The sequence below is a fragment of the Nuphar pumila genome, chromosome 7 (assembly GCF_984573655.1).
Source record: "Nuphar pumila chromosome 7, dmNupPumi1.hap1.1, whole genome shotgun sequence".
Lineage (NCBI taxonomy): Eukaryota > Viridiplantae > Streptophyta > Magnoliopsida > Nymphaeales > Nymphaeaceae > Nuphar > Nuphar pumila.
In genome coordinates, this window is record NC_143255.1 from 27,528,394 (window position 1) to 27,552,325 (window position 23,932).

At 37.9% G+C, this 23,932-nt stretch overlaps 1 protein-coding gene across 1 annotated transcript in view; it reads left to right on the plus strand.

Moving 5' to 3' along the window:
- LOC149831642 (protein SPIRRIG-like) overlaps nucleotides 1-23,932 on the plus strand; it is a 166,503-nt gene that overhangs the window by 89,622 nt on the left and 52,949 nt on the right. The window contains exons 9-10 of the mRNA XM_090014039.1: nucleotides 4,516-4,630; nucleotides 4,842-5,995. Coding sequence (XP_089870165.1) covers nucleotides 4,516-4,630; nucleotides 4,842-5,995 — 1,269 coding nt within the window. The remainder of the gene's footprint in view (nucleotides 1-4,515; nucleotides 4,631-4,841; nucleotides 5,996-23,932) is intronic.

Consider the following 23,932-nt stretch of genomic DNA (forward strand, 5'->3'; position numbering starts at 1 on the left):
ACATCGACTTCATACTGTCAAACACAAACTTCATTTGCATAGTAGATTCAGCCTTTAGAATGAATGCAATAGCCAAAAAGCAATTGTTCCAAGACACCACCAGGGAACAGTTACTTAAACTACGCAATATAAGAAAAAGAATAAGCTTGTGAAATACAGAAAATACAATTTGATCTAATCAATAGGATGCATAAACCATGTACTACTGATGAAACTCCATCATGTTCATAGAACAACATGCACAATGCACCACTAACAAATCTTGTATAAGAGCTCGTGATGCCCAAATTTTTATGCAGCAACTTAATCTAAGCCTTCAACCCAAATTAAAAATAAAATCAGCCCCTATGGATTTAACGTACACAACATACATATTTTTTTTTTCCTTTTTTTCTTTTTTTTTTCTTTTTTTGAATCATACGAGTCACAGGCCAGCACCCAGCCGATTGGGTCGGCTGGGCCTGCTATAGCCCGGTCCAAAAGATGTAGAGCACCCAGCCGACTGGGTCGGCTGGGGCCCTGCTAACACAGCACCCAGTCGGCTGGGCCTGTCGCCTCCTACCAATGCACTGGTGGCCAGCAACATGAAACAACATTTTTTTTTCATAAGCATATACGATTACTGTTTTCCAGAGAATGACTTAATTAAGGGAAGGAAAGACCCCCAAACTGTTCCGATTTCAAGATTTAGGGCATATTAAGAAAACCCCCAAATCAATTTGATTTGGGTATTTAGGGTTTATCAAGAAAACCCCCAAATCAACGTATGGAATCGAACCCCTGTTCGATTCCTCACCCAGGTTCGAAGAAGAACCGTACCTCGAGAATACTTTTTCGGCGATCTTTCCGGCGATCGGAGGCTGGAAACGCGAAGGTCGAGCTGCTGGTGTCGCTCCACGCGGCTGCCGTGACCGAGGTTGCTTGCCGTGGCCTGTGGTGGCTGGTGGCCAAAGGAAACTTGCCGGCGACCTCCCTGCCTCCGGCGCACACACACAGACCGAGGGAGAGAGATGGGGGATAGAGTGGAGAGAGAGAGACACGAGGGAGACGAGGGAAGAGGGTGAGACCCCCTCTTCCACCTCCCTTTTATCGCCGACCCCCCCCTCTTGCCGAGATGGGTGGTGTTTCGGTTACGCCTGCGTAACCCCCCCCCCCCCCCCTCTTGCCCCTTTCTGCTGCTGTTTAAAACATATCGGGCAACCCTTATCGGGTTGCCCTTTTTGTTTTAAAAGGGCTGCTATATGGGGTGGGGCTCGGGTCCGAACCCGAGACCCGTAACCCAGCCCCAAAACAATATGGATCCACAAGTGGATCCAAATGGATCCACTGTGGATCCTCGGATAAATTTAAAAAAACTTAAAAATTTTATTTATTTTGAATCTCACATTAAACATAAAATTTTAACCCCCAAAATATGTATCCGCAAGTTGGATCCAAGTGGATCCAACTGTGGATCCTCGTATTTGCTTAATATATATATATATACATATATATATGTATATTTCTAATTTATTACTAATATTAATATTATTTTAGTATAACGCAAACATTTAAGCGTAAATACCCCTTTATGGGTCCTAGATCCGAAATATGGATCTAGGCCCAATTTGAATTAATTTATAAAAATTTCGGGTTTTACAGTTCTAGGACCAATCAAGTTGTGCTGCGACAACAAAAGTGCAATATATATCGCCAAGAATCACACTTTTGATGACCGCACAAAGCATATCGAGATGGATTGCCATTATGTTAGAGAAGAATACTTGAAGAAGGTTATCGATCTACCGTATGTGACATCGGAGTATCAATTGGCTGACTTCTTCACCAAGGCACTCTGCTCTCCGAGATTTAATTTTCTTCTTGGCAAACTTGCGGTCATCACACCGTAAGTTTGATGGGGGATGTTAAAATATACTCACAATGTGTATATATATATATATATACTCTTTTTGTAAAACCCGATAAAAGGTATTTTTGTCTTTTTATTTTTGCGCATATTCCCTTTGAAATGTGCCTTTAATTTTGCACTTTATTTTTTACTTTTCTTTTTTGGTTTGCCTTTGGAGGGACCCAATATGATCGTTGGGCCCCTCCAACGGTCACATTTGTGACCGTTGGAGGGACGATCACATTGGGGCCCCTCTAAGGCCCTTCCTTTATGTGCCTATATATAGGGGTTGTCTCCCCTTTGTATGTATTCTTTTTTTCTTGGAGCTTATGCTCTAGTGTTCTCAATAAAGATTCTTTGTTTTTCTAATGCCTTTGTGCATTTGTGTTTAGTGTACTTTTGTGTACACATATTCAAGTGTTCTTCTAAAGTGCCTTTGTGCACATCCCCCTTTGTGAAGTTGGCATCCTTCGTATACTTTGTCTCTTTGTAGACATTTTCACAAGTATGTTTTCACTCTTTCCTTTGTTATTAGAGTCCATAAGTTTCTTGGTAAATTTTCCTTATGCATAATGCACTCTCTCCTTTTATGAATATGTATCCTCAAGCTTTCAGGTGTTTACAAATACACAACGAACTTATCCTATTTTACATAATACCATGTGGGTTAAGAAAGGGAATATCAATTAACTGCTGGTCATGGAAGATGACGAAAACCACCAACTATGAAGTTACTATTTTATCCTTATGTTGTAACATGTCAACAAAACCACAAATTATGAATAGTCAATTGCACATAGAATTGACCATTGTCCATTTAATCTGTAATGAGAAGAGACAAATTATGTAATGGTGCATACCCATTTCTGCTCGTTCTTTCCAACATTGAGTTGTATGACACACTGGCGTCAAGTTGTTGATTTTCCCTGGTTGCCATGTTATCCACAGCTTTAAGCACGTATACAAAAATTGCTTCCAAGGGTAGGTCTCTTGGAACCACATTAAAAATATATTGGTGGGGGGATGTTCTGTGCTATGACAAAAGCATTGCCTCAACCTTGATAATGTTTAGGCCATTCATATAGATAACTTATTGCATGAACTTGTGGTCCAAGTGCTTGTGGCTGATTGGATGTCCCTATAGTGATTCACGGCATATTCCATTTAGGATGTTGGTGATTGAAACTGTTTCTTGTTAATAGGCATCACAACTTTGTCCTTATTCCAGATTTTGAGGGAAGGATGCTGTGTAGAAAATTGGAATTTCTTCCTCTTCTCTGTTGCTGAACATAATGAGAAGAGGTAGCATCTAGCAGTGTACCATGTAACTAGGTCGGTTCGTGTCAGGTTTGGTAAGACCCGATTCTGAATTGGGTCTAAAAGTTAGACCCAAATCTGATCCAATCTGATTCAGGTCCGGGTATGGCTGAAAATTGTGGACCCATATAGGTTAACAGGTTTTGGGTATGTACACGATAAATCCGTTGTTTAATTGAGTAAAAAAGTTAGACCCAGACCTAACCCATTTTGATTCGGGTCCGGGTTCGGGTCTTGGTATGCTGAAAAATATAGACCCTTATGGGTTATGGGTTTGAGTATGATCAGTGTCAGTTTTAGCCCGGGTATCGGTATGATTGGTATTCTAGGCCCATTTCCCCTCTAGTAAAAATTTAAATATGTAAATCAATGAAATCAGCTATTAATTAAGAATATTATTTGCCAATTATACCAGCACCTTTTAATACCCCAATAACAAGGCCTATTTGCACCTTGACATGTGTATCAATGTGTGAGATAGTCCTGTTATTCTTCTTTCAAAGTGTTGGAGGTGGCAGAGGTTAAAGGAACCTTGAGGAAAAAGAGGTGAACAGGGGAGAAAAATGGATTACGAATGAAATGTATTACTTTGATAAAAATGATTTTATCTTTTACTTGGTTAACCACAAGCTAAACAGCGTTAACTAACTGGAGATAGAGAGACATCTATTTATTATAATAGAGCAAATTTAAGCTGGTGATATGTAATATTACATAAGATGGGTGTGTATTTGTAAATACACAAAACTTGATCATGTATTTATAGTTTGCTCTTCTGTTTTCATAGTGTTGTTAATTTCATGCTATGGATAAGGGTGAGCAATGAGCAGAGCCTCTTGCTAGAGGTTCCACTTTGCTCTGTAAGAGTTTTGCTTGAGCTTAAGTAAGCAGTTTGAGTCAGGATCCATTAAGAGTTTGGGAAACTCATTCAGTGAACTATAAATTTTGTATAGTATACACACAATATGTAAGACATTGGTGTACTGACTTCCTTGTGTGGCTGGTTCAGTTCTTGTCCCATCTCATCTACCAAAAGTAATCAAAACACATGTTTGAGCCTGGTACATGTACAGTGCTAGCTGAGCCAAGCTCGATTTAGTTGAGCTTGAACAGAATAGTTGAATCTTTACTTCTTCTTGAGCTAAGTTTGAGCACAGTACAACATGTACTGTGCTGAGCTGGAACACCCCAGAGTCTGATTCTGCTCGGCAGGGGTGCAACCTTAGAGTAAATTATATTTTGAATTTCTTTTCTACTGGCTTATTTTCTTTGGCAAATCTTATTTGGTGCTTTCTTGAAATGCTTTTCAGGTAAAAGTTTTCCTGATGGCTGTGAAGGATTTTAATCCTGAGACTGGTGATTCTGCATATACAATGGGGATAGTAGACTTGCTTCTTGAGTGTGTGGAATTGTCACACAGACCAGGTCTGTTGATTATGTCTGATTGTTGTTAACTGCCACATTGGAATTTGTTCTTGTATTCAATTACTTATATTTTAAGAAGTGTACCATTCTTGAATTCTAATTGTTAGTGTCTTTGTCAATATTTAATTTCCTCAAATACTTAGCTTTTTGTGTATAAGACGTTATTTTTCCTGGATTACCTCTTACTTTGGTTCGCTACTTATTTTTGTAGAAGCGGGAGGCATCAGGCTCAGGGAGGATATACACAATGCACATGGATATCAATTTCTTGTACAGTTTGCTCTTATATTGTCTGCTTTGCAGAAAAATCAACTTCATTCAGTTGATCGCAAGTTAGCTTCTGATGGAAACTGTGCTTCAGATGGTGTACATCGATCTGATAGCATGACAGGGCAAGATTCTGGTGGCAGAGGAGATCTCTCACCACCCCATCTTTCGCCTTCTCTTTCCAGGTTGCTTGATGTCTTGGTAAACCTTGCACAGACAGGCCTTGCTGAAAGTAGTACAGTTGGAGGGAAAGTTCCCAGATCCTTAAATAGCAAGGCCACTGGACATCACAGTCGACCTTCTGCTGAGAGGGTTGAAGATGTGCGAGAGAGAGGCAGTACCAGAGTGAAAGATTTGGAAGCTGTTCAGATGTTACAAAATATTTTTCTCAAGGCTGACAGTGCAGATTTGCAGGCTGAAGTACTGAATAGGATGCTTAAAATTTTTTCTAGTCATATTGAGAACTACAAGATATGCCAGCAGCTGCGGATTGTGCCACTTTTCATTCTAAACATGGCGGGGTTTCCCATATTTTTGCAAGAAAAAATCTTGAAGATTTTGGAATATGCTGTGACTGTTGTTAATTGTGTCCCTGAACAGGAGCTTCTTTCTCTTTGCTGCTTGTTGCAGCAGCCCATAACAACAGATCTTAAGCATTCAATTCTTTCCTTTTTCATAAAGCTCTTGTCCTTTGATCAGCAATACAAGAAAGTGCTGCGAGAAGTTGGTGTTCTGGAGGTTTTATTGGATGATATCAAGCATCATAAGTACCTCTCTGGCATGGAGAGTTCTAGTCTTCATCAGAATATGTCTAATTCAAAAAGTTTCAAAAAACACAAAGACAGCAAAGATGCAATCCTTTCTTCACCAAGAATAATGGGACCTGGTTCAGAGAATTTTCGAGTTTTTGAGGATGAGGGTACAGTCGCTGCTGCATGGGATTGTCTCATCTCTTTATTAAAGAAAGCAGAAGCAAATCAGTCATCTTTTAGGATGTCGAATGGTGTCACTCTTGTTTTACCATTCTTGGCATCAGATACTCACAGAAGTGGAGTTCTGCGGTTGCTGTCATGTTTGATAATGGAAGATGTTAGACAGGTTTACTGCTCTGCCTTTTTCTTGTTTCTTTGTTGATTAGACTTTTGTGTACTGCCATCATGCTTATTGTATGAAGAACTAATATGTTGATTTACATTACAAAAGTCTAATATTGCTTTTCTTTTAAAGAGATTGAAAATTTGAAAAGTTTTGCATACCCTTCTTTTCAAAATGTTTCTGGAATGTTTCCTCTTTTAGTTATCCTGTTTTGTTCTATTACATTCTAGTATTGTAATATAAACCTTTTGTAATGATGTCATTTTTAAATTCATTTCTTATTCTTAATAATATGAAATAAATGAATAAATGGTTGTTTAATTACACTAGTGTGCCCCTTTAATTGTGTGCTGGTGCATTTGAAGGTTTGGCAGTAGTTTTTATGAAATCTCTTATCCTGATATGCCACCATATAGCCCATCATTGCACCAAAATGGTGGTTTTCAGGTTCTACCTGAAATGAAATAAGCAAAACTACAATAGATGGCCACTAAGGGATACAAGCTATGTCACATGGGTGCGGGGGTGCGGCACTTTAAAAAAACTTGGGTGCGGGGGTGCGGCAAAAATATATAAAAATATATATAAAGTCCAAAAGTTGGACATAAATGACCCTGGATGCGGTCAACACTGTTAAAATATGATGTATATTTATATATATATATATCTATATATATAGATTACGACACATATACATATATATGATATATATATGTCTACGTGTCTATCTATATATATATATATGTATATATTTTGTAAAACCCCACAGGGGTATTTCTGTCATTTCAACTGTACACGCATATCATTGATATGCTTTTTCTTTTCTTTCTTTTTCCTTTATTCTTTTTCCTTTTTTTATTTTTTACTTTTTTCTTTTTAACATTTGAGAGGGGTCCACATAGAGTCGTTGGACCCCTCCAACGGTCATAAATATGACCGTTGGAGGGGCTCCAACGACTCTATGGGAGCCCATCCTTGGGTCCCTTGCTGTGTATAAATAAGGGGCACAGCCCCATGTATTTCCCAAGCTTCTTGTGAAGCATTCTATGAAGTGAAGAATATTTTTTACCTCTTTTTGTACTTGACCACTTTTGTGGTTTATTTTACCCCTTTGTGGCCTCTTGTGTATGTGCGTGCTTCCGTGCTTTCGCTTGAAGACTTTGCCCCTTTTCATTTGGCACTTCATTACATGGTATCAGAGCCTTGGTTAAGAAGGCTTCATCGGATTCTACCTTGACAAGTAATACCTCTCCTCTCTCTTGTCTTATTAATTTGTTTTTCTAAATGGCCAACAAAGATGCAAAAATCGATCTCTCATTCAAATTGGATGTGACCAATTACCGCATGTGGGCCGCCGCTATGGAGAATAATCTCAAAGGTAAAAAGCTTTGGGGTTATGTATGTGGAACCATTCCGGAACCACAATTGAAGTTAACTAAATTTGAAGGAAATGAGGAAAAAGCTTTGAATGAAGAAGAAAAGGAAAAAGCTATTCTTGATTATTCTTCTAAAATGGAAGATTGGGAAAGTGAACATGCTAAAATTTTAGCATGGTTCATGAATAATGTCGAGTTGAAGATTTGTGCAAACCTTGCAAAATTCAAAAAGGCTAATGAAGCATGGTTTTTTATGAAAGGCATGTACACCCAAAGAGACCTTGCTAGGCATTTTTTTCTACAAGAAAAGGTTAGAGCTACCAAGCAAGGTGATATGAGCATTAGGGACTACTATAGTGCCCTATCCTCTTTGTGGGATGAACTTGTCCTTCTCGAACCACAATGGGAAGGAAGTGCTATTGCTATGAGACAAAAGCAAATGGAAAAAGAGAGTTTTTTTCAATTTATTCATGGGCTTCGTCCCGAATTTGAACAACTTAGAGGATCTCTACTTCATAGGGCCTCTACCCCTCTAAGTGATATTTTGGCCGATTTATGTCAAGAAGAAACCCGTTTGGCCTTGAAAAGAGATGTTGATGAAGTGCATGCCGTGTCTAGACCCGGCAACAATGTAAGAACATATAAACCACCACATTTTTGGAAGAATAATGGTGGTGGAGGAAGAAAAATTATTTGTCATAATTGTAATGAACCGGGCCATATTCGTCCCGATTGCCGTAGATTCAAGAAGAAGGTGGCTTCCGTGGGGGAAACTCCTCCAATCATCAATGAAGATTCAAAGAAGGATGGTGACATAAAGGAGTCCATTGCTCATCTAACCGAAACTCTTCAATAATTTATAAAGATGAGCGCCTCTACATCATCCTCCTCACCTTTCACTTCTGGTGCCGCCATCTCCTCTTTTCCAGGTATGACCTCTTGGATTCTTGACTCGGGTGCCTCTTTCCATATGACTCAAAATGCATCACTTTTATCAAAACCAAGTCTCAATAAATTTAAATCATATGTATCCACCGCCGATGGAACATCTTTAAATGTTGAAGGTATTGGAAACCTTGAGAAAACTTATGACCAAAACAAAGAATTTTTTGTTCCCAAAATCTGAATTAGTCCAAAACTTAATTTGAATCTTTTTTCCGTCTCTCAAATTACCGATTTTGAATGTAATGTCTCATTTTCACCAACCCATTGCTATGTGCAGGATCTCCGGTCCGGGAAGCGGATTGGGCAAGGCCATAGAAGAGGGGACCTTTACTATATGGATTTTTTGTCTTTGCCATCCAAATAATTTTGTAATCACGTTCAATCCAAAGATATTGAGACTTGGCATAAGAGACTTGGACACCCTAGTATTTCCAAGTTGTACCTTTTTCCGTTTTTGGAAAAAATTTGTAATACAAATACATTTACATGCAATGATTGTATTCTTGGGAAAATTCACTCTCTTCCATATTCTCATAGCAATTTTGTGTCAAAAAGGCCTTTTGAACTTGTGCATTCCGATGTATGGGGACCGGCACCCGTTATGTCCAAGGGGGGCTTCTCTTACTATGTTTCTTTTATTGATGATTTTACTAGATACACTTGGGTTTACATTATCAAGAATAAATCCGATGTCTTCATTAATTTTAAAGATTTTCACGCTCTTGTTCAAAATCAATTCCAACACAATATAGCCATTTTTAGGTCCGACTCAGGAGGAGAGTACATGTCTAAAGATTTTCAAAATTATTTTAAAACAAATGGAATTTTGCACCAACGATCTTGTCCTAAAACTCCGCAACAAAATGGTCTTGCAGAAAGGAAACATAGACATTTAATCGAAACCACAAGAACTCTTCTTGTGTCTAAAAATGTTCCTAAAAACTTTTGGGCCGAAGCTCTTCTTACCGCAACATATCTTGTGAATCGTATGCCCTCCTCTTCTTTAAAAAATGTTTCGCCCTTTGAAAAACTTTTTAAAATTACTCCTGATTTTAATAGACTAAGAATCTTTGGATGCAAATGTTTTGTACTTAGTCTAGGACAAGATAAACTGTCACCTAAAGCTATTGAATGTGTGTTCATTGGCTATGGTGAGAATAAAAAAGGCTATAGATGCTATGATATTCGAAACAATAAATTATATGTGTCGAGAAATGTAAACTTTATTGAAGATCAAAATGGTTTCGATATCCACACATCTAAGGAAGACATCGATTATTATTTTCTATTCGACTTAGTTCCTAGGATTGAGTCTCTTGAGGCTATCACTTGTGATACTAGTTGTGATGGAATTTTACATTATAATATACTACAACATGAGAATACTTCCCAAAATGAAAACCTTAATGATATAAATGTATATACCCGACGGATAGGAAATGAACATCAACCTGCCATTGACAGATACTCTCAAGACTTCTCTTTAGAAGAATCTATTGATAACAATCCACCTAGGAGATCTTCTCGTACTAGTAGGCCACCACAAAAATTTGTGTCTTATGAATCTTTTTCGCCGAATTATAGGGCCTGTCTCATGTTAATACATTCGTATCATGAACCTACCTCATTCAAGGAAGCTAAAGATCACCCACATTGGATTGAAGCTATGAAAATCGAATTAGAGGCTCTTAACAAGGCCCAAACCTGAAGCATTATTCCTCAACCTTTAGGAAAAAAAGCAATTGGGTGTAGATGGGTATATAAGGTCAAAACCAAATGTGATGGGTCTCTTGAAAGATACAAAGCTCGTTTGGTTGCAAAAGGCTACGCCCAAGAATATGGGATTGATTATGAAGAAACCTTTGCTCCTGTAGCCAGAATGACTAGTGTACGAACCCTAATTGCTTTAGCATCCATAAAACAATGGCAAGTATATCAACTTGATGTTAAAAATGCGTTTTTAAATGGAAATCTGTGTGAAGATGTCCTTATGGACCCTCCGCCGGGTCTTGAAATTGGGAAAGGTAATATTCTAAAATTAAACAAAGCTCTCTATGGTTTAAAACAAGCACCAAAAGCTTGGTATGATCTTTTTAGCAAAGTAGTTCTTGATAATGATTTCTCCTCATGTTAAACAGATACTGCTTTGTTTGTTAAATCTTCTAATGAATACATAACAATTTTGTTATTATATGTTGATGACATGATTATCACAGGTAATGATAAGAAAGGTATTGATCTTATTAAAAATATTCTTAAGAAAAATTTTGATATGTCTGATCTGAGTTTTCTAATGTATTTCTTAGGAATTGAAGTTGCATACTCTCCCAAGGGGTATGTCCTATCTCAAATGAAGCTTGCCTCTGACATTATTGCTAAGTCTGGGTTGACAGATGACAAAAGGGTGGAGACTCCAGAAGTAATCAATGCCAAGATGAGAGCCAATGATGACACTCTTTTAGCAGACCCCACGCCTTATCGTCAATTAATTGGATCCTTAACATATTTATCTATCACCAGGCCTGACATTTCACATGCAGTTCATAGTGCAAGCCAATTTCAGACTGCTCCTACCACTACTCACATGGCAGCAGTAATGAGGATTATCAGATACTTAAAAAATTCCATAACTAAGGGAGTATTCTTCTCCTCTTCTTCACCTCTTACTTTACTTGCGTATACTGACTCTGATTGGGGGGTAACCCCGATGATCGTATTTCTACCACAGGTTATTGTGTGTTTCTTGGGGAGTCGCTTATCTCCTGGAGGTGTAAGAAGCAGCGTAAAGTTTCTCTCTCATATACCGAAGCAGAATATCGTGCGATGGCCACTACCACAACTGAGATTATATGGTTAAGAAGCTTACTTAAAGATATGGGTGTCTCATTCTCAACTCCTTCAAAGCTGTGTTGTGACAACAAGAGCTCCATTTATATTGCTAGCAATCACACTTTTCATGAACGAACGAAACATATTGAGATAGACTGTCATTATGTTCGAGATGAGTTCCTACGCGGCACCATTCAACTCCCATATGTTCCTACCAAATATCAGTTGGCGGACTTCTTCACCAAAGCCTTGCCTTCGCCTCGCTTCTACTTCCTCCTTAGCAAACTCTCGGTGATTTCACCATGTGTTTGAAGGGGGGTGTTAAAATATGATGTATATTTATATATATATATATATATCTATATATATAGATTACGACACATATACATATATATGATATATATATGTCTACGTGTCTATCTATATATATAAATATATATATATATATATATTTATTTTGTAAAACCCCACAGGGGTATTTCTATCATTTCACCTGTACACGCATATCATTGATATGCTTTTTCTTTTCTTTCTTTTTCCTTTATTCTTTTTCCTTTTTTTATTTTTTACTTTTTTCTTTTTAACATTTGAGAGGGGTCCACATAGAGTCGTTGGACCCCTCCAACGGTCATAAATATGACCGTTGGAGGGGCTCCAACGACTCTATGGGAGCCCCTCCTTGGGTCCCTTGCTGTGTATAAATAAGGGGCACAGCCCCATGTATTTCCCAAGCTTCTTGTGAAGCATTCTATGAAGTGAAGAATATTTTTTACCTCTTTTTGTACTTGACCACTTTTGTGGTTTATTTTGCCCCTCTGTGGCCTCTTGTGTATGTGCGTGCTTCCGTGCTTTCGCTTGAAGACTTTGCCCCTTTTCATTTGGCACTTCATTACAATACCCAGGGTCAGGTTGACCGCACCGGGTGCCACACCTGCACACGCACCCGCATCATGTTGCGTTGCGTCGATGCGGGTGCGGCACCCACTTTGCCGAGTCCCTGTGACATAGGATACAAGAAATCACAAACACAAAGTGGTCACTAATGGACCAAGTACAATCCCACAAAGGAGATACACAATAACACTTCACAAGAGAGCTAAAAGTAAAAAATATGAATATTGTAATTAGCATTGCTGTAATTTCTTATGTATCTTAATATATAACAAAAGACGTCACCCTAAGCTGGGGTGAGACGTCCTATTGCAGTTTTAGAATCCTTCTCATTTTCTTCTCCTCTCTGTTGGTTGTGCAGGGCACATTTTCCAAGGGTTTTCTTCACATGGTATCAGAGCCCAGAAAAGGTAAGACCTGTTGATCTTAGGCTGCAAACTCCTTCATTAAAACCCCCCTTTTCTCGATTCTTCTTCTTCTACATCTCTTTTCTTTTCTTCTGCTCAACGTCTCCTCAAAAAGACAATTTCTTGTCTTCTCAAATCCGATCTTTCTTATTCTCTGGTTGGTATTTTTCAGATCTGAAAATTCCTTACCATATTTCTTTATCCTGTTTCTATCTCGTTGGATCAGATCTGAACATATTTCACGTGAGATCTGATTTAACGATCTCATATCTCTTTATTCTTTGCAGACTAAAAATTTTACATATATAAATCTATTCATTGTTTCTGTTCCTGCATTAGATCAGATCTGAGGACATCTTTAATATTCCAAAAGTGGCATCTCACATTTTTTATAAAAAAAGGGGAAAGGAAGTACATATGTATATCTCAGCTCATATATTGTTTACAATTTGTAGCATCTGATCATATGCAAAAAAAAATTTGATCGTCTGTTCCAGTATATATGTTTATTTTCCTTTCTTCTTCTCTTGAGTACCTATCCTTGCTTCTTTTTGTTAAATTCCTATGGCCGCTATTAATGCCTCATTTTCAACCATCTAGTTACTGAGAAACTCGATTCTTCCAACTTCATCACCTGGAATAAACAAATTATACCCTTTCTTTGCAACATGATTTAATGAGACATTAATGGGTCGATTCCTGTGCCTTTGGAATTTGTTTCCCAATCAACTTCGGTGCATGATGGAAGTACAAAGAAGGGCTCGAAGACTCTAGTCAGAAATCCAAATTTCATTTCGTGGCGAAAGAATGATCAAATGGTTGTGGCATTCATTACAACTACTCTTTCCTGCGAAGTCCTGCACATTCCAGTAGAAATTCCTGAAAAGGAGTTGTGGACATTCTGCATCAATGGTATGAGAAATTTTTGAAAGAAAGGAGCCTTCGATGTCCACCTTGCCTGTCACAGAGAAAGAGAGAGAGGAGAGAGAGAGATAAGAGAGAGAGGTTTTAGAGAAATGGGTTCAGTCGATAATCGGCTGACCCTATCGTTCTATTTAATGTATTAAGTAAAGTAAAAACTAGGGTACGAAAATACCCCTTTGAACATGTTAATATACATATACACTAATTGGGTCTGGACCCGATCCAATATATAAATGGATCGGGTCAGACATATACACCGTGATGACTTCTTTTCAGCCTCCCTCAAGTTGTGCATGGTGCTGAACCATGTACAACTTGCTTTTCAGAAACCAAAATCTGTCCTTCGTCAACCCTTTAGTGAGAATGTCAACAACTTGTTTTTCAGTTGACACATACATAGGCTCAATCTCTTTATCTTCAACTTTTTTTCTAATAAAATGTTGATCTATTTCAATGTGCTTTGCTCGACTATGGTGGATGGGATTGAAGGACATGTTGATGGCACTTTGATTGTCACACAACAACAGTGACCGAGCAATCGGTTCTTCCATTTCTGTCAGGAGATGTCTTATCCATGTAGCCTCGGCCGTGGCAGTGGCCATGGATCTGTATTCAGCCTCAGTGCTCGATCTAGCAACCGCCTTTTGTTTTCTACTGCTCCAGGATATCAAGTTTGGCCCAATGAAGCTGCAATAACCGGATACTGATCGTCGTTCGTTTGGATCACCCGCCCAATCAGCATCAGCATAAGTGACGATCTCATGGCCCTCATGGCCCCCGCCTGGATCTAATTCCCTTTTCTTGTATACCAACCCATCACCAATTGTACCCTTCAGGTAACAAAGTATACGTTTTACTGCCTCCATATGTGACATATGAGGTTCATGCATAAACTGGGATACCTGATTAACCGAATATACTATATCAGGTCTAGTAAAAGTCAGATATTGCAACATGCCAACTAAGCTGCGACACTTAATGGGATCTTCATATATGTCCCCTTCTTTTGAACTCAGTTTCTGATGAATGACACTTGGAGTTGTCAACGGCTTACAATCCGTCATGCCTGCTCTGTTGAGAATGTCCAACGTGTATTTGTGCTGAGTAAGGGTGAGTGTATCATTTCTTTTATCAACTTCTACCCCAAGAAAATATCGCAGCTCTCCCAAATCTTTCATCTTAAATCTCTGATTTAATAACTTCTTCACCTGCTCAATGTGACTTTTACAGTTCCCTGTGATGATGATGTCATCTACATATATTAATAGTAAAGTAGTGACTCCTTGTTCATTGTGAATAAATAATGAGTGATCCAGAAGGGACCGAGAGAAGCCATGCCGTTGTATCTCTAGAGAAAAACTGTCAAACCAGGAACGAGAGGCTTGTTTCAAACCATAGAGTGCTCTCTTTAACTTGCATACATATTCTTTGGCTTCTCGTTCTGCATATCCAGTGGGTTGTTCCATGTAAACTTCTTATTTTAAATCCCCGTGCAGAAAAGCATTTTTTACATCCAGTTGGCTCAATATACATCCATATTTAATGGCTAGACCCAACACAATGCGAATGGTCCCCATTTTAACTACAGGACTGAAAGTTTCATCAAAGTCTTGGCCTTCCTCTTGTGTAAATCCCTTGGCTACAAGTCTAGCCTTGTACCTTTCAATGCTTCCGTCTGGTTTATACTTTATCTTGTACACCCATTTTGACCCAACAACATTTCTGTTTTGTGGCCTGGGTACAATTTCCCATGTTCCACATTCATGTAGAGCTTCCATTTCTTCATTCATGGCTTCTACCCATCTTCTAGAACTCGCAGCTTGATAGAACATGAGGGGCTCTTCCTCTTTACTTATGGATGTCAAGAACAACTGAAAATCCAATGAAATTTTTTTATAACTTATCCACCTGTCAAGTGGATGTCGAATCCGTGAGGATCTTCTGATATCCATTGTCTGTGAAGATGGATCTGTACTCGTACAAGAGACGAATGAGGGCTCTTTCTCTCGCCGGGTGTACACAATACCTTTATACCTTGCTGGTTCCAAGACATGTGGAACAGTTTCTTCCGTTTGAGTTCCATTTGCTAATTCCTCATGTGTTTCCTTCTGACTGCAATTTTCTGGACAATCTACTTTACCATTTGAAAAAAGTTCTGAATTTAACCATGGGTAGTATACCTCAATATTGGGGCTTGAGTTATCAGCATGAAGGGTTGAATTAGCATCCTGAGCATCAAAGTTCATCTCATCGAAAATTACATTCTTTGATACCTTGACACGCCTACTCAGAGGATCATAGCACCTGTACCCTTTATAGTCTTCTGCATATCCTATAAACCTGCATTTTAAGGCTTTATCTTGGAACTTGTGTCTGAGTGAGCTGTCAAAGTGAACATAGCAAACAGACCCAAACACACGTAATGCATGGTAATCAGGTTGTATGCCAAAAAGAGAGAAATATGGTGACTTATTTTCTAAGATACTCATGGGCAATCGATTTATCACATGGACTGTGGAGTGAAAGGCCTCAGTCCATAATGATACAGGAAGATTGCTCCCGTGCATCATGCTCATTGCAGTCTCTATAATATGTCGATGCTTTCTCTCAGCAATCCCATTTTGTTGAGGTGTATGCGGGCAAGACACTCTTCTCTTTATCCCATTATGTTGAAGGAAATCAACAAAGTCATTCGAGGAGAATTCACCTCCTCCATCATACTGGAGATTGAGAATGTTGGTAGAGAAATGATTTTGAACAAAAGAATGAAATCTTTGGAACAATCCAAAAACTTCTGATTTGTGCTTCATAAAAAATATCCAAGTATAACGTGAGTAACTATCAATGAAAATAAGATAATATTTACTGCCAGAAAGGGAAGTAATTAGAGCAGGACCTCAGACATCTGAACAAATGACCTCAAATGGCCTTGAAGCTCTTTTATTGATGGAAGCAAATGGTAAGACATGACTCTTACATAAAAGACAACTAGAACACTTTGTATCAACAACCTCTGAACTGAGACTGGACTTAGGAATAAAATTATTCAAGACAAGTTTTTCAATAAAATGATGACCACAATGGCCAAGACGACTATGCCAAAGTCTTAGCTTATTACATTCAGAAATATTAAATATAAAATCAGAATAAAAAAATTGACGTTGGTGAGGCTTCAAGGATGAATAGTCGGAATGAATGGAGGAAGGATTTTCTTGAAAGATATACATGTTGCCCCATCGCTTTCCTTCAGCGAATGTCTTCCTCGTGCGAAGATCCTTGACATAAACAGAAGAGAGAGTAAATTCAACTGAAGCATTGACATCATCAACAAGTTTTGAGACAGAAAAAATGTTCTTTTGAATGTTAGGTGCATGGATGACACTTGGAAGTTTAAGAGAGGACTTTGACATTGGTATAATGACATTTCCAGTATGTGAGATTGAGTGATGAGATTCATCTCCTGTGACTATGCTATTCTTACCAACATAAGGAGTAAGAGTCAAGAGTTTACCTGCATCACCTGTGACATGAGTAGCTGCTCCAGAGTCGACATACCAAATTCCTTTATCATTTTGCTTCATATTCAATCCTGCCAAGGCTGCCAACAGCAACTCCTTTACTTCTCCATCCTTCCTAGACTCTGCTTGTGGAGTTTTTCCTTTGTTTTGAGGATTAAACAAACAATTTGCTTTAATGTGTCCTTTCTTGTTGCATAGAAAACAAGTGGGAATGGGTCTTTGTCCTTGTATATTGGGTGTCGGAAGTATGCCACGACCTCCATAGGTGTTTCTCCCTTGGCCTCCTTTTCCTCGAAAAGAACTTCCTCGTCCTCGGCCATAATTCATTCTCATAGCCAGCACATCTTGTGTTCTTGAATTCCCATGAGAATCTTCAGAAGATCCTTTCAGAGTCATCTCATATTGCAATAATTTCGCACGAAGATCTTCAAACTTTGGAAGTTCTGGTAAACATAATAAGGTAGTCGTCATAACATGATAGTCTGACCCCAATCCACTCAAGGTTTGTTGTACTTTATCCTTTTCACTGACAAGACACCCAACAACAGCCAGCTGGTCCGTGATGCCTTTCATTTTGTTCAAGTATTCCATAACAGACATGGAATCTTTCTTCAGCATTTGAAACTCTCGCTTAAGATACATAATTCTTGCCTCAGAAATTTGTGAATACGTCTGAACTAACTCATCCCACAGTTCCTTGGCCGAACAATCATCAGGAAGTGCAATGAGGACTTCCTGTGAGAGAGTTGAAGTGATGTAGGCCACTAACGATTGATCCCTCTTCATCCAAGTAACATATTCTGGGTTCTTAAGAAGAACAACAAATTGTTCTCCTTTATCGTTCCCCTTTTCCTGTGAGAGGAATTCTGGAGGCGGTGGAACAAATCCATCCAGATGACCAGAGAGGTCCTGACTCTTTATAAATGGAATGATCTGTCTTTTTCAGGTTAAGAAATTGGAGTTATTCTATTTTTCAGATACTAGCTGATCGAGAAAGCTTGAGGACATACATGACTGTCCATAAGAGGAATCCATGGAAACCTGGACTGACACTTAGGTATATCACAGCAGAGGACTCGACTAACAGAGTTTTAGGTATATCACAGCCGAGGTCTCGGCTGACAGGGCACTCGGCTGACACTTAGGTATAGATCAGCAGAGATGGGAGATACATCAGTTCCAGAACCCACGAAAACACCGGTTTTAGAATCACGAACAGAGTTTTAGGTATATCACAGCCGAGGTCTCGACTGACAGGGCACTCGGCTGACACACAACAGTTCCAGAACCCACGAAAACAACAGTTTAGAATCACGAACTCAGAAATATTTTTTTCAGAATCACGAACTCACCGTGAATACTTCCAGAAAGGGTCGATTTCCAGAACCCACAAAGCAACAATTTCAGAATCACGAACTCAGAGATATATATTTCAGAATCACGAACTCAGAAAAATTTTTCACACAGCAGAAATAATTCTAGAACCCACGAAACAACAATTTCAGAATCACGAACTCAGAAATATCTTTTTCAGAATCACGAACTCACCGTGAATATTTCCAGAGAGGGTCGATTTAAAATCACGAACTCACCGTGAAAAGCTTTTGTCTTTTACCGTGAAATCGAGCCAGGCACAGTCGTCACGCTGCTCTGATACCATGAAAGAAAGGAGCCTTCGATCTCCACCTTGCCTGTCACACAGAGAGAGAGAGAGAGAGAGAGAGAGAGAGAGAGAGAGAGAGAGAGAGAGAGAGAGAGAGAGAGAGAGAGAGAGAGAGAGAGAAGAGAGAAGAGAGAAGAGAGAAGAGAGAGAGGTTTTAGAGAAAGGGGTTCAGTCGATAATCGGCTGACCCTATCGTTCTATTTAATGTATTAAGTAAAGTAAAAACTAGGGTACGAAAATACCCCTTTGAACATGTTAATATACATATACACCAATTGGGTCTGGACCCGATCCAATATATAAATGGATCGGGTCAGACATATACACCGTGATGACTTCTTTTCAATTTTTTACTCCAAAGGTCTACCAATTAAAAGCCGAATTTGCTGACTTAAATATAGGTGATTCCCCTGTTGTGGAATACCTTAACAAGATCATGGCTCTTGTGGATCAACTTGCTGCCATTGGAAGTCCACTGTCGGATGAGGGTATTTGTACGAAAACAGTTAGAGGACTTGGACCAGAATATAACATGTTCATTACTCTTTACACCAGCACTGTACCATGTCCGCCCTTTGATACGCTGAGGACTATGTTACTGGAACCTGAAGCTATGTTTGGCATATTCTCTGGTTTTAGGAAGGATGATGTGAATCATAATGTCATGGTTGCTGCCAAACGTTTTACCTCATCTCGCTGACGAGGACGAGGTCGTGGGTGCAACTTTAGTGGGCGTGGGACATACATCTTAGCCACACCTTCTTCTAGTCAAACAAATATCATATGTCAGATGTGTAGTAAGAAGGGGCCCACGTGTTCTAACTCATACTAGAGATATGTTCCAATGTATTTCTTAAGATATGCATATATGTATCTAGGTATATATATTTATATATATATGGTTATATCATATATATATATAATGTATATATACATTATATATATATATATATACTCTTTATCATTGTAATAGGTAAATACACATTAGGGGTATTTTAGTCTTTTAATATAGTGTAATAGGATGTGCCCAATATGGGCACAATAGTCTTTTTTATATTTTGATTTTTTGTTTATTGTAATTTAGTTTTAGGTTGTGGGCATTATAGTAAAAATCCCAAAGAGTCATTGGGATCTCCCCAACAACTCTATTTCTAGCCGTTGGGGAGATCCCAACGGCTTTTTGAGCCTTCTAGTGTGTATATATAGGGGAGTTACCCCCTCTTGTATTTGTTTGCTTTCTCAAGCAACTTAAGCAATAAGATTCTATATTTTTTATGTGTGTTTCAAGCCCATAAGTGGCTCTACTAATGACATACAAAGGTGTCACTTATGGAGATACACAATCACAATGACCACTAATGGGTCAATTACACAATCACAAATCTACACAAATCACCCACCTAAGGGCATACAACAAATATAAAAAATAGGATTTCTATTCACCAAAAGCTTTAAGCAAAAAACCTTACAACATATGGGTTTTGAACCCCTTTATATACACAAGAGAGCCAATTGAGTCATTGAGGTCTCCCCAACGGCTAGAAATGTAGCCGTTGGGGAGATCCCAACGGTTCTATGGTCAAATGCAATGTTGTGGAAAGCGTTTACGCGTAGTGCTCCACCAAAAACTGAGGCGAGGCGTAAAGCGTAAGCCTCAAAAAAAATTTTTTTGAAAACTTAAAAAATACTTTAAAAAAGATTTAAAAATACAAATAAATAAAAGAAATGCCAAAAATCCATTTATCTTCACCAAACACTATATCAAAAGGGTCAGCCAACACATTTTTGCATGCATATATACAATAGAATGCCAAAAAATTAACAAACATACAAAGGAATGTAAGAATATTAACAAACACACAAAAGCCCCTAATTTAAAGCCCTAAAATCCATTTATTTTCACCAAACACAATATCAAAATGGTCAGCCAACACATTTTTGCATGTATATACGCAATGAAATGCCAAAAAATTAATAAATACAGAAAAGAATGCAAAAATATTAACAAACACACAAAAGCCCCTAATTTAAAGCCCTAAAATCTATTACAATATCAAAAGGGTCGGCCGAACACTATAGAAAAATGAAGAGGGAGAGAAAGAAGAGAGAGGAAGAGACGAGAGTGACCATAGCTTTGATCTTTTCAACCGCTGTAAGTGGTACTTCTTTTTCAACTTCTATCTTAGTAAGAATTAGTTTGGGTTCCTACCAATCCACTAAACCCCGTAACCCTTTTCCCTATATGAGGTGCTATATGATTAAAGCCCATGTTACACAATTTGTGTCATTGAGCTTGATGAGTTTTATGGTGACATTTTCATTGTCATTCATTTTTACAAGGGCTAAAGAGAAAAAAGATAGAGGGGGAAACGAGAAGAGAGAGAGAGAAAAGATAAAAACAAAGAGAAGATCACGAGCGCTCCACCACTAAGTAAGCACCACCAATAAAGATCACAAACACTTCTCCACAAAGTGAGTGCCACCAATCCTTTTCTTGAAACAAAATCACGTTCTCACAAGCACTTAAATAGATTTTGCAAAAGAGGCTTCAGCTCTTTCAAAATTTGAGTAGGATGCTTCCCAATGCACTGAAAATAAAATCAGCTTGATTACCAAGCTCTGATACCATGTAAGAAAACGAGTTCCTCCGAAGATGTTCACCAAATCATCAAAGTGGACACTCAAAAGAGTTCCACCAAAGCACCAAAAAGAATACACAAAAGCCACGAAATGGGCTCACACATCAAATCCACCAAAGGTGGTTAACACGAGTGTTAAATAATAATAATTTTATTGATAATGAACCAATGCAAGAAGCATTATAAATGATGGGATTTTGCCCCATATTTATGCACAAAGATGGTCTCAAAAAGGAGTCGTTGGGGGTCCAATGACTCTTAATGTTGACTAGTCAACAAGTGTTGACTAGTCTCATCTCAACCAAAAAATATAATCTAACCTAACTAGTCTAACCCTAGTATTTAACCTAGTTACACATAAAAATATATAAATAAATAAATATATATACATGTAAATACATATATGTATATTTACATTTTTAACATTCATGAAAACAAGAATGATGACATTCATGATGTGCATGAGAGTGACAACGAGGACACTTGTGATGCACATGAAAATGAAAGCAAAAGTCTTAGTCATAAACCAATCACATAATGAAGTACAAACTTATACTCGTCGTACCGAAGATCCCCCTCCATGTGCCTAAAGATATTCACAAAATCAAGACAGATTCCTCTAGTATTAGAAAATCTATGAGGATTTCCAAAGCCCCTAGTAGATTTGTGTCCCATGACTTCTTTGAACCCAAGCATAGAGCATGTCTTATGGCAATCCACTCCTATGTAGAACCATCCTCTTATAATGATGCTAAGAATCACCAAGAATGAATTAAAGCCATGAATGATGAACTAGAATCCTTTGAAAAGGCAAAAACTTGAAAAATTCAAACATTACCTAAAGAGAAGAAAACCATAGGGTGTAGATGGGTTTATAAAATTAAAACCAAATATGATGGGACATTAGAGAGATATAAAGCTAAACTTGTAGCTAAAGGTTATAGTCAATAGTACAAAATAAACTATGATGAAACATTTTCTCCAGTTGCTCGAATGACCACTACTAAAACCCTCATTTCTATAGCTTCGATTAGAAAATGACCCATTTTTCAAATGGATGTTAAAAATATTTTTTTGAATGATAATCTTAATGAAGAAGTTTACATGGAACCTCCCACAGGATTAGAGTTGTTATATAGAATTTTTTTACAGTTACAAAAGGCTTTGTGTGGTCTAAAATAAACCCCTAAGACTTGGTATGTTCGATTATGTGGTGTGATGATACATCTTAGTTTTAAATCTTATTATACTGACACTGCATTGTTTGTTAAGTCTTCTAATGCAGGTATAGTAATCTTATTTTTTTACGTAGATGACATGATTATCACAAAAGGTGATAAGCAAGGAGTTAGTCATAGAATTGAAGTAACATACTCACCTCATGGCTATTATTTATCACAGACCAACGATCAAAAGGAGTTGATACTCCTGAGGGCATTAATGCCAATATGAAGAAGGATGATGGGGAACCTCTGAAGGATCCAACTCCATATAAACAAATGATTGGAGCTCTAACTTATCTCTGTATTAGTCGCCATGATATTGCTCATGCTTTTCACTCAACTAGTCAACTCCAACATGCTCCTACTACCGTACATATGAGTGTTATAATGAGGATTATTAGATACATCAAAAATACTATTAGTTATGATTTATTTTTCTCTTCTTGTTAGAAGTTATTGCATATTCAATCTTTGATTGGGAAGGATATGTGAATGATCATCGCTCAACTATAGGTTTTTGTGTTTTTGTAGGTGACTTTGATTTCGTAGAAATGCAAGAAACAACAAAAGGTGTCCTTATCATCTACAGAGGTTGAGTACCAAGCTATGACAACCAAGGTTGTCTGTATCGTATGATACAATACAATACATATTTTTACTATTTAGAATATCGATACAATATGCACTCGTATCGCGATACAAGTGTGTATTGTACGATACATGCTCATATTGTACGATAAAGGGTCAACACTCTTAAAAATTGGCCAAATCATAATTTTTCAGTTTTGGGTTTTAAAGACCTCTTGAGTGCCGCCTCCCTCATTTGTGTAGAAGCTATTAGAGAGGTATCAACGCACCTTAGGACTCGTGAGAGCGATTTGAGGGCCGATGCGTGTGCAAGGAGAAGGTTTTTGCGGTTTGCTAAAGTAAAAGTACATTTCTACCATTTTTTCACTCTAAGAAGTGGGTCAAGGTGAAAAATCTTTATTAAGAGTAAAATTATAAAGTTACCCTCCAAAATAGGATGATGTTTTATGCAGCTCATATATATGGCATTTGCGAAAATTAGAGATTTATATCAAGGTAGAAATCTGGGTCCATACTGCAACAAAGATGACATCAGGTGCTCCGACATGGCAATGAGACACTCAAGTAATGAGTGAAAACCAATTGAAAATCGAGTCTTCTGACATGTCTCTATGAGTTACATAAGACATAATCAAACATCAACTTTTGCCATAATATTTTTGTTTATGTAATATGAAAGTATGAGTCTTGTAATATGTTCTTAATTGCAAGATATTTAATATTTTGCATTGTTCTTGTGAGATAGTTGATATTTGATTATGTATTATGTAACTCATAGAGACATAAATGCTTCATATGTGATTTTTTGGTTATATTTTGTGCAATTCATCATTGTTTCATGTGTTATGATTTTTTAGAATTTTTGTTATTTTTTTTATTTTTTATGATTTTTTAGAAATTATTTATTTTTTCAAAATTTATGAATTTTTACGATACT